General features: G+C 36.9%; 1 protein-coding gene across 1 annotated transcript in view; it reads right to left on the bottom strand.

Moving 5' to 3' along the window:
* LOC114059280 (protein eyes shut homolog) overlaps window positions 1-12830 on the bottom strand; it is a gene marked incomplete at its 3' end in the record, with an annotated part of 607760 nt that overhangs the window by 538077 nt on the left and 56853 nt on the right. The window contains exon 6 of the mRNA XM_027887535.1: window positions 1218-1377. Within this exon, the coding sequence (XP_027743336.1) occupies window positions 1218-1377 (160 nt within the window). The remainder of the gene's footprint in view (window positions 1-1217; window positions 1378-12830) is intronic.

Genomic DNA, 12830 nt, shown 5'->3' with positions numbered 1-12830 from the left:
TCATATTGTACACTAGAGATCTTAAATTACCTCGAAAACCTTGAAGTATTGTAGTGAAGCATTACTTTTATTAAGAAATCCATAATTTTAGGTGTCACATCAATTAAAAAAACTCCTCAAGTTTAGACTGAAAAAATCCAAAAGATGATAAGGCAGAAGTGAAGAGAAAGGTTTATAGTTACTACTCTGAGGTATTATTCTATTTATTTTTCAATGGCAGTAAAAGTCTTTTTTCTCTGTGTAATTTCTTTAGATAAATTAATTTTCAATCTTTGAGTAATAAATATTAAGTATCTGTATTTCAGTCGGTTATTTTTTAAATTCTCTTAATGTTTTTGGTACTTATCTTTAAACTGATGTATATATGACTAATTTCTGTTTCCTTAAGGTTACCTAAAACTGCAGTGAATCACATTCAATGCTTCTCTTTCAGTTCCCTCTCTAACCAAAGATTGGTGAAGGATTTTAGAATCCAACTTAAATGAGCTTCTATTTAAAGAGTAAGGCTGGAGGAAAACTCAGAAATTGTTTTCTTTGCCAGATAACGTGGTTAATATAAGCTACTTTTTTAGTCTTCTTTTCTGTCTAAGTAAAAGAGAAACAGTCCTGAAGAACTTCTGTCAATGACTAACAAGTACTTGACACAAGTGGTCTTAGTCCCCCTCTGAAAAACTTACTCACTGATGACTCATAGAGCCTTGAAGACTTGTTTACTTGGTCTCACATTCATTTAGTCAAGTAAAGTGAAGCAACTAATCCCACACCAAATGAAATTGCCTAAATAATTGATGATCCACCAAGGCATTACAATAGGAAGTGGAGTTCATCTCCCAGAAACTAAACAAAGTTATCTGAGCAAATAAGGGCTGATACAAACTAACAACCTTCTGTACTACAGTACTTTCATTAACTAGATTTCCAGGAGCTACAATGAGAAAGCAGACATATAGTTCACATGCAGAACTTTTATGTGTAGACATAAACATGGTCTCTTAAATTGAAGCTAAAGCTTATTCTAGGTCTATTCTTTCTGTAACCTTAATTCAAAGATTCAAAATTAAGTTCCAAATTCTGTTTAGATTTTGTAGGCATCACATCAGAGGGCAGAAAATGCAGATATTTCTCTATCTCTTACTTTTTAAAATTCAGCATTCTTATACTTTCATTTTTAAAGGAAATGAAACTACAAACTTCTGCATGATTTACATATGCCTTACCTGTGAAATTACGAGGACACAGACACTGAAACAAAGGTTGTTCCCTCCGTTGGCTCATATCTATGCAAGTTGCTCCATCAGAACAACTATTTGGGTAAACTAAACATGCATTTTCAGCAAACTGGCAAAATTCTCCTGTCCATCCAGGTGCACAGAGGCACTAGATATAACAAACACACAAACAAACAAAGAGGATATACAAAATGAAAATGCAATGTGAAAATCTGTTGAATTTTCTTCGGGCCTTGTATTTTACTACCACATAAAGTTATTCTTCAAGCCTGTATTTACAGATGGCAAAACACTGACAAAGGCAAAACTCATCTACCATGTCTATTGAAAAAGTGTGGAAAGAGGGGACACATGAGTTGGAGGAAATGGCAAGATAATCATTGGCTGTAAGGGATAGAGCTGCCTGCAAAAACAGAGGAACTGAATGTGCAGAAAGGGTTTTAAAGGCTCAGAGATGAGGGAGAAATCAGACAATGATGTTAACAAAGCCTGCAAGACAAACATAGGGGCCAACCAGTAATCAGAAAATGTAGTAAGAGATTTCTGTTATACATTCTGATATATCTATTAACTATAATAAATAAAAATAATTTCTACTGATGAAAGGAAAAGAATTGAAGCTTATATTAGCTTCTCAAGAGAGTCCTGTGATACCTATACATTACAAATGCCCTGATCAAATATAACAAATAGTTTGTCCTGAATCCAATTAAAAGGGCAATAAAACAGTATAGCCAACAGCAGTATAAAAGTATTTTAGAACACCGTGGTGGTGTAGCCAGTCACAATGAATATGCATTTTACATGAATATGTGTACAATGTGACCACCAAAGGGAGAGAGATGAGTTGTAGTGATTCATACAAATAACAAAAAAGTTGCAAAAGAACAAGATTACCGTAATGCATAGAAAATAGGCAGAACAGATTGCTGACTACAGAAGAAGAATGACTGTCAGGACACAAAAAGCCCCAAGGCAAGTAATACTAGGAGACCCTCCTTTTTTAAAGGTTGGGTAGGGCTGTGGGAGATAAAATAGCATAAACCATCAAATGCAAAGCTGTAGAATGGAGACAAAAGAAGACAAGCTCAAGTCAGTAATGACTTCTCTCATCAAAGAGTTCATGAGACAGATTACCTTGACTTTGGGAGCTAAGAACCCTAGAGACCATAGCTGTCAGCACTAACTAGAAGGTATCATCTCCATGGTACTATGTGATCACAGACAATTTAAAGTGTGTTACAGAACAGCAGTATGTAGGTGTACTGAGAATCTCTAATAATCTGTGAAAAAACTATTGTGTGATCAATTAACTCATTGAAGTTTGTTTTAAAGTTTAAAATTCACCTGACCTATCTTCTAAACATTCACATAACAGTGATATATCTGATATACATGTTTTATAAAAATGAACATTATTTAGGTGGCCAAGTGAAGGCTTTAAGAGAACTGCAGTGATGGCAATCCCATACTGTGAATCTCTGCATTCAGCTGTTGAAATGACAGATAGCTAAAGTGGACTGTCAGCTCCCGAGTGACTGAGGTATAAGAGGAGCATGACAGCCAGCAGAATTAGTGAACTTACCTTTCCAGGACCTGGAACAACATAGTGTTCTCCAGCAGTTGCATATTCTTTAGCCTTTATTTTCCAAATTCCTATCCCTGCATTGCTCTGTTGTGCCAACATCCATTATTGTATTAGGTGAAAGTACTCTTTATCATGTTCTGGTTACATTAATCCACTCCCTCATCTTCCCTAGATACATCCTGTCAAGCCCTTTGGCTATATATAACCCCCTTTTTTTGCCTAAGTAGTTCCTAGTTTGGCATTCCTCTATCACTGACAGAATTTCTTTCCTCTAAATTTTGCCACTAGAGTATAGGGGCCTGGGAAACTTGAAAAGAGATATTGCAAGCAAAAACCAGAGCAAAGACACTGAATGTCAGCCACCTAATTCAGTAGTGGGCTTACATTATCCTTGGTCTTGTTTTTTTCTGCTGCTGCACCTGCAAAAATGGGATTTATAGGATAGTTTCTCCTTTATGATTGCTGTTCATGAGGATATATTTGGAAATTCTCATTGACTAGACTCAACTTTTTATCTATCTATTCACTAAACATTACTATTTATTGGTTAAAACTATTTATTGGTTAACCGGTATTTACTTTCTTCACATTTTTTCTTTCTTCACATATTTTAAGACTGTTCTTCAAGAAACAACTTCTTCAAATAAGTTCACTGAAGTTTAACCCTATTCCTAGTGAACACATGTTAACTTAAAAATTATGTTATCAGAGATGGAATTGGTGTTAAAACTACATTTACTTTTCATCTAGCAAAGTGAGTTTTTTGCACCTGGGGTGAAACATCATGCTGGGAAGACATCATTCAGGAACTGAATCCCTATTTCCAGAATATACCAGAATTGTTTTGAGGATAATTGAAGGACAAGTCTTAGGATGCTTAAGCCAGCACTTTCCACAAACTCTAAGCAGTATTTTAAAGATTAATTGAAGTCATCTCAACAGCACATTGGTGCAATAACCTGTTTTTTTTTCCTTCTCAGTTTTCAATTGCCTGGTAAGATGCATTTAAAAATGAAGACATACATGTCTTTAGGCTGCTCTGCCACTTTTAAAGTACATGGAGAAAATCCCAACTAACTAAAAATTTAAGCATCAAACTAGGTACAAATGCTTTCAATTTTTGTTTTGCCTTCCATAATCTCTTATGTTGTTTTTTCTTTGCTCTGATTTTCTTCTTTTCCCTCTCCCTTCCCTCTGTAACCCTGTTCTCCAAATAGAGTCTGACTGATGTGCATATCCTTACAGCTGTTTATTTTTTCAATTTTTCCCATAAGTGTTTTCAAAATTAGGAACTGGAGTGACTAATTTATGACAAAAAATTTAAAGAACCTAGAACATGCTGTTTGGCCAAATGACAAAAAAAAAAATAGTATTTTAATTTTTCTGCATTGATGGAGCTGTGATAATTGTTAAAATAAAGGAAATAAAATCCTTAGCTTGATACCTGAAAAAAAATTCTGCTTATATTTTTTTTTTAATGTAAAGTACATTCCTAAGTAAAGTTCTAGAAGTCACTCACACTGGGAAGATAATAACTGCAATAAACATATGGAAGTTTAGTTCAGAGCTAGCAAACCTGTTCCATCTTAGTCAACTGGAGGGAAGGACTAATTTTGGGAGAACTTTTTAATCACTTCCTTCTTCCAATTGAAATAGATGTCTTTCTATGGAAGGCAAAGTTATGGTTTTTTTCTTCAAAATGTGTAAAAAAAATTAAAATTAGGAAATTCTATAGCTGTCAATAAATTATGCTATGCCTATAATGTCTAAGGTCTAAAAAATTTATAATATTAAATCATCAGCCTACAATACACCAGGGTACATGAGTGACTTCTAACTTAAAAACTAACTTACTATATCTGTCAAATTTGCAGATGACACCAAGCTGAGTAGTGCAGTTGACACACCTGAAGGATAGGATGGTATCATGAGGTACCTGAACAAGCTCAAGAAGTGAGCACGTGAGAACCCACAGTAAGATTCAATAAGTCCAAATGCAAGGTCCTGCACCCTAGTTGGAGGAATCTCTGGTATCAACATGGGATAGGGGTAAAGGAATTAAGAACAGCCCTCTAGAAACAGCTGGAGGTAGTGGTGGATGAAAAGCTGGACATGAGCCAGCAATGTGCGCCAGTAGCCGAGAAGGTTGACTATATCCTGGGCTGCATCAAAAGCAGTGTGGCCAGAAGGCCAAGGCGGGGGATGCTGCCCCTCTACTCTGCTCTGGTGAGACTCCACCTGGAGTATTACATCTGGCTCTGGGGTCCTCATTACAAGAAATACGTGGAGTGGATCCAATGGAGTGGATGTGGAGGAGTGCCACAGAAGGATGGAGCAGATTTCTTATGAAGATAGACTGAAGCCTGGAGAAAGAAAAGATTCTGGAGAGATCTTCCTGTGGCTTTCCATTACTTGAAAGGGGCTTATAAGAAGAGTGGGGACAAACTTTTTAGCAGGGTCTCTAGCAATAAGAGATGGGGTAATGTTTTTAAACTAAAGAAGGTAGATTCAGATTAGATAGAAGGAAGAAATTTTTCACAATGAGAATGATGAAACACTGGCATAAGTTACCCAGAGAAGTGGTAGATGCCCCATCCCCAGCAACACTGAAGGTCAGGTTGGATATGGCTCTGAGCAAGCTGATATAGTGGTAGATGACTGCAAGGGAGTAGAACTAAATGACCTTTAAATGTCCCTTCCAACCCAATACATTCTATGATATTATGATTTCTAATATGATACAGTGATTCATTGGAAACCCTGATTTCAGGTAAACCAACTAGGAGTCTGGGCAGAAAAATGGTATAGTGTGAATTAATTATTTAATTTTACTAGATTTAGTAAATTTAGTAATTTTATATTTTTTCATTTCTCAGGTGAATGTATGGGGTAAAACAGAAACTACAATTCTATCTGCACAAATGTCATATAGGGATGGGGAAGTTAAATTTTGTGTACTTTGGGCAGGTGCCACCTCTCTACGTATGACTTTATAAAATAATGAAACTTTATTAATGCTTAATTATAACTTAGGCAAATTAGAATGTGCATTATTGAGTTTTTGGTAATAAAGGAAGAAACGGCATATACCACAGGATGAAAAATAATCAACAAGAAGCTATAGCAAACTTACTCTACAGTATAGAAAACAGCTGCTGAAGACATTACAAAATTTATGCAGCACATGGAAAATGTGTTTTTGATTTAACTGACATTAATAAATGGGCTAAAAAAATGATTATAAGTTATTTCCCTCAGAAATACACAGTGCTGAGTTGGCTAACTGAATTTTTATGAAATATTTCTACAGACATGCTCGATATCTCAAGGGGTCAGCTCTTTATTAGATAGGGAAGTCAGTAAAGAAGAGATTTGGGGAATTTCTTTGTCTTTGAAAAGTGGTTTAATCTTGACACAGGATTGATTTTAACTTCTTCTCAGAAGTTTCATTTAAAAATTAAACAGAACATGCTTATTGGTTATATCTGGTGTGGTTTATACTTAATTATATACTATTCTAGTGTATCAATTAAGATACATTGTATAAAGATAAGAGTATGTGATCAGAGTTTTAATTAAATATTTTTCATTTGAATTAATTCTTAAAACGCAGTACATTGCAGGATGTTTAGTTTGTTACATGAAGATGTAAATCCCAGTTCAGGGATAAGTAACAGCACATATGAAATGTGCCTAGGGTGCTTTGATACTGTTGGTTTCAACAGAATAAGAAAAGCAGGACAAGGTAGTTTTGACAAAGTTCAAATTAAACATTGAAGAAGTAATAGCTGTATAGGACATTTTAAAATTTATATAAACTTATCTGTAGAATAACCTCTACTGTGTGAAAGAAAATTGACTAATTAACTACTGTAAAACTAGCCCCTAATGGAAATATCTGACTTTGAACTTCTGCTGTTTCAAACACTCAGCTGGAAGGACAAACATGAGAGAGACATCAATAGCATTAATGATATTGGCAAGGTGGCTTCACAGAGATGAGACCATAATGCTCATCCAGTCCATGGGGAGAAACAGTAGGAGAGACTGTAGCTTTTTTAAGAAGGAAAATGACAATAATCTATTTTATATGTTGTACATAAGTATAAAAGTTGCATCTGAGAACAGTAGATTTTGCAGTGCCAATTTTCATTGCTTCTAGCATTGGTACTAGAGCTGTTATAAATATTCATAACAATTTTATTACTCAAACCAACTGCTTTAATATATAGTATGCCAAATATATCAAATATTTGTTTCCTTATGCCTTTTTTTATACTCAGAAAACAAAAGGTGATTGATACAGTGCAGAGGGCTTTAAAAAAGCCCTACTGGCTTTTTTTTTTAATGAACTGAATTTGTTTCTCTCCTCTGTACTTCCTTCAAGTTCCAGATATATCATCTAGAACTTATTTCTCCTTTCATGCAATAAATACAAATGGATTTTCTAAGAATAAGTTGGAGGCCTTCTTAGGGCTATGAGATCTAAGTAGTATGATGTAGCTCCATTTTGGAGATTATTGTTAATCCTGCATAGAGATGCTTAACTTCTGGGTTATAGATTCAGACAGACTTCTGCGGATTAACTATCATCAAAAAGCATTAGGACTGAGAGTGGCTCCTCAGGGCAGAACGTACAAAGGGGAGCAGGAGCAACAGACTTTCCACAAAGGCTGGCATAAGTTGTACCGCAGGCCTGTGGGGCTTGGCACTGCTCACCACTCTTCTGAAAAGAAGCAGATTGATTCCCAGCCTGACAGCTGGCTGATGCATCTGGTTCTGCACCCACAAGGGCAAACCTCATCTGGTAGGGATAAAACTTGGAGCTCTGTCTGCCTGATTGTAATTTCTGCACAAGTTCTGTTGAATGAGGGCCACGTACCAGCTTGACATGGGGAAAAATCACAGGAGAAAGACAGGTTCCCTCCTCTCTCCTCCTTTCTTGTCCCTCCAGAAGAAACATATTAGCTTTGGTGAAGACAATTTTTTATGTTAGTATACGAGTCTCTTCTGCTTTGCTAGAGAACACAGTAATCTTTGGACAAAACATATTTGCTGTTTTTTTAAACAAACTGTAGCACTATGACCCATGGTGTTACTGATTATTCATTTATATTCACAATTTTATTTTATCAACCATATATCCTCTTGATGCACACTTTGTTGTTGAAATATCTTAGATTACCATAAAACTCCAAATATAAAATCTATGGCTTTGATATATGGATGTGAGGAAACAGATCAAAAGAGTACAATATGAACAGCCACAGAGCCATCTGCAGGGCTAGATTTTAGATACTAATATTTTCTCTTTTTTTGAATCTGTTATTTTTTTTCTCCTGTTATAGTCAATTATACTATTTGATAAACACTATTAAATGTATATCCATATAAAACCCCAAAAATTTGGTGACCGGAGAACAATTTTCTGAAAGGAATGCATCCGGGTACCTGTTCTCATTAATCGATGTTCCCCAGGCAAATTACTTGTAGAATTTAAAATCATTACTTCTTTTTTGTTAGCTTCACATTCTCTCTTAATAGCACAATCTACTTCCATTGTACTGTATGAGCACTAGCCATAAATCAGCAGCAATTCCTGCTCCTCTTTTGGAAGGCACCAGGACATCCATTGACAATGATTCCAACATAAAATTTCACATCCACGTGTCAGTGCAGCTTCTCAAATAAATTTCAAATGCTTGCTTTGAATGACCAACAGTAGGTGTAATAGGAAAACCCAGAATGATAACACAGATTATTTTCTCTTTTTTTAATGCTGCTCTAGTGTGTATTTGCTTGCCAACACAGCTCTGCTTTTCAGGCAATATGTATAATCTGTTTAGACCTTGTCTCACATGTAGTGCTGGCAAATGGAAATGGACCTTACAAATGGCATTGCTTGCACTTCATCTTTCAGCTTCAGTTTTTGTGTCTATATAACTCAATTTTTTTGTTAGCTGTAAGCACATACCCTTGCACAAATCAGTCTTTTTGTTTGTCAGGAGGATGGGATAAAAACATATTGACAAAATAGACTTGGATACACTAGGTAGACCACGTAAGCTGGAAGACAGTTGCTTGTAACATAGTAAGGATCTGATAGGCAACAAAAATATTCCATGAATGCACGTTTTTACCCCTTGCAAGAAGTGGAAGGTATTTTTAGTCTGCATGCCCTTCCATAAGAAGTGTACGGAAGAGCAGAAATAAGATAGCGTGTAGGGCTGCACCTTCTTCTCCCTAAATTGCACTTCTGTAGGTAATCATAAATGGCCTGTGAATTATGTAAATTTCTGCAATTCAGTGTTTTCTCCCTAGAAAGCAAGGATACCTAGTATGCCGTAAAGTTGACAGGCTTCATACTCTCAACTTTAACACCGTTGTGTTTTAGAAATTGTATTCCTTCCTAGGCTTCCAAAATGACAGTTCTTTTATACTCAGAATTTACAGTAGCTTAGTTTAATATATTTTTTAAGTATCGTTATTTTGGTTGGTTGATTTTGGTTTTTGGTTCTTTTTTTACTTTACTACTCATCATCATGGCTAGGCTTCACAAACAAAGATTTGAGAAGGGCTCTACCCACACCTGCTACAAGCGCGCTGATGGCTAAAAAGTCCAATGCGAGATAGACAAGTCCGGTTGCAGAAGGTACAGCAGAAAGACTCCCCAGGTGATATTGACAAGACGCGATTCACAAAAGTTCTCAAAAGCAGCAGCAGCGTTATAGATGGTGTGTCTCCCGACTGGAGGCCAGGGTAGACCAATGATGGTGATCAATATGGCCAAGGCTGAGGGATTGTTTCAGGGAGTCCTTGTATCTCCTCTTCAGGGCTCCTCGCTTGCGGCAGCCAGTGGCAAGTTCCCCATAGAGCATGATCTTAGGGAGGTGGTAGTCCCGCATCCTGGAGACGTGCCCTGCCCAATGCAGCTGAGTTCTCAGCAGCATGGCCTCAATGTTTGTGACTGCTGCCTGTTCAAGGACAGACGTGTTGGTAACATAGTCCAATGGATGTTAAGGATTGTACGGAGGCAGCGCTGATGGAAGCGTTCTAAGAGACGCAAGTGGTGCCGGTAAATGACCCACGATTCAGATACATATAAAAGAATAGACAGTACAATGGCTCTGTAAATGCTGATCTTTGTACTTTTCTTCAGGTGTTTGTTTTGCCACACTCTTTTATGAAGTTTACCAAAGGCTTTGTACGCATTTGCTAACCTGTTGTCTATTTCTGCATCAGTCTTACCATCTGGGGAGATGATGCTTCCCAGGTAATTAAACTATTGGACTGATTTGAGTGCTGTTTCACCAATGGTGATATGGGGATGATGGGAGACTTCTTGAGGTGCAGGCTGATATAAAACTTGTGTCTTCTTCAAGCTGACTTCCAGACCAAAAAGCTCAGCAGCCTCTGCAAAGCAGGATGTTAAACGCTGCAGAGCTACTTCTGTGTGGGCGATGAGGGCAGCATCATCAGCATAAAGCAGCTCACGGACAAGATGGTTTAAGGTCTTAGTGTGGGCCTTCAGTCGCCTTAGGTTGAATAGGTTCCCATCAGTACGATATCGAATGCAGACACCGTTTTCATCATCGAGGTCTGCTGTGGCCCTTTGGAGCATCATGCTGAAGAAGACTGTGAATAAAGTTGGTGCGAGAACGCAGCCTTGCGTCACACCATTGGCTATTGGAAACGGCTCAAAAAGTGCGTCCCCATATCTGACTTGACCGCGCTGGTCCTCATGAAGTGAGATGATCATTTTGAGGAACTTGGGAGGACATCCTAAACGTTCCAAAATCTGCCACAGACCTTTTCTGCTCACAGTATCGAAAGCCTTGGTGAGATCAACAAAGGTAACTTTACTACTAATGATTCAGGAAAAAACAGGAGACCTCAGCAGAGATAATTTTTTTTTAACATAATCTAATCTGCTTGCTGTGAACAAACGGATGGTTAGATACTTCATCCACCCTTGAGACCTAAAGGAAAGCTTTAGATCCCCAAGTGATTTCTTGTTTTTATGCCCCCTTTATCAGGTTTTACTGCCCAGTCTTATGCTAGAGGCTCTGCTAGAGCCATTCTAAATGACAGGGAGAACTCTAATCAAACCATTCCCCCAGGTGGTTAGCGCCACGTGGCAGCAGTGTGATTAGCATGAAACAAACAAAATCTCTTCTCTGTCACTTGTCCTTTGGGAATCGCTCATCTTTTCTCTGTCTTCCGGTAAAGATAAGGGTAACAGATACCTAGAGCCATAAATTGCTTAAAACAGTCAGACTAAAAGCATTGAGAAAATACTATCAACTCTAAATAAGAATACTGACTTTTCCCTTGTAAAATCCATTAAGAAAAATAAGTGTCCATGAGAATAGAAAAGTCTATTGAAAAGTATATCTGTGGGCACATTTTTTAAAAATACTTTTAAGAAGCAAGTTATCATACTGTCAGAATAATGTAGAGTAATATTTTTATTGAATAAACTGCTAAAACCTGAAAATAGTTCACACTTCAATGATTGTATAAGTATGGTTTTTATTTTAAACCTGTTTTAATTTAATTTTTTTCTTAAAACAGTGCCCTTTGTCTTCTATTACTGAGTAGGTGGAGTTATTTACTATAAAGTTGACAAACCAGTATAGCGTTAATTAAAAGCTTTCCTATGGTATGAATACAAAAAAAGGAAAGAACTATATTTTCTTCAGAACTTTAGCAGTGATTATATAGATTTTTAAAAGTGACTCCAACACTGTAGCTGCAAAACAGGAGAAATTCAATAGCAGAGTTCTTGCAATAATTGACGAATCAATAGTAAATAATAGAATTTTTTATAGCAGCATTTTGTGACAGTGGAAAACGCATTATGTTAAAACATTGTGTTTGTCACCAGTAAAAATCATATGTCCAAATGATATCCATATCCAGATTTCTTAAACTGAGTTAAAGCTGCAATCTTATTTTTCCGTGCTTAGAAACTACGTAACAAAGTAAGCATCATATCCTTGACCTTCTAGAGAGACTAAATAAAGTGGAGGTTTTTTTATGTTTCCACTATTCATGGCAACTCTGGGAAATAGAATCCCTTTCCTAACCTTTTAATATCAGTAGAACAAGTCTGCTGCACTGAGTACTAGAAGTAATCCACAAAAAGGCCTTCAGCCTTCTGTGGGAATTATGGGGTTTGGATTCCACAGTAGCAGATCCTCATGAAATTTAATGTTTGATGAAGTTATTCACTAGGACAGGACAGATGTGACCTGGCATTGGTCTGATGGGAAACTGCTGATACACAGCATTACACCACGTTACCTAAGAATTTTTTGAAAATGCCCCTGGTATAATCAATAGTGCATGGAAGAAGCAGCTGCTCAGAACCATGCACAATATAGCTGCCTATGATGACCCTCCACTGACAGTCACAGAAGTATGACTACTTACTAATGCTTCTATATATACAGTGCTTCGTTTTCTTAACTACAAGGATTGTCTTTCTGTCTTCATCAATGGTGTGGTGTCAAGTTTTAATTTCCACTTCGAGCTGAAAGTTCTCTTCTTTGTCATTGATTAGCAGGAACAGTCAGTACTGTGTAACTCATATTCTTTTTTCTATGCAGACAGCATTGCATTTACCTCTCCTAGAACACATTTTTTTTCTAAGTAGTCCAGCCTACCAAGAAATTCTGATCACATTTGTATATTATTAATTACAGTACCATTTTCTGTGGTCATCTGCACACATAGAAGAAGAAGGGAGACCCTGGAAACTACAGGCCTTTCAATCTCATTTCAGTGCCCAGTAAAATCATGAAAAAGATTAGTTTGGGAAGTATTGAAAAACACTGGGAGGACAACACAGTAATTGGTCACAGCACGGTTTCATGAGGGGAAAGTCCTGCTCGTCAAACCTGATCTCCTTCTACGACAGGGTAACCACCCACCTAGGAAAGACAGTAGATATAATCTTTTCGGACTTCAGCAAAGCTTTTGATACTGTCTCTCAAAGTATCTCTCTGGAC

The sequence above is a fragment of the Empidonax traillii genome, unplaced genomic scaffold, assembly GCF_003031625.1.
Source record: "Empidonax traillii isolate 1590-97213 ecotype Southwest subspecies unplaced genomic scaffold, ASM303162v1 scaffold214:size757588, whole genome shotgun sequence".
Taxonomy (NCBI): Eukaryota; Metazoa; Chordata; class Aves; order Passeriformes; family Tyrannidae; genus Empidonax; species Empidonax traillii.
This window is presented reverse-complemented; position numbering and strand designations above follow the sequence as displayed.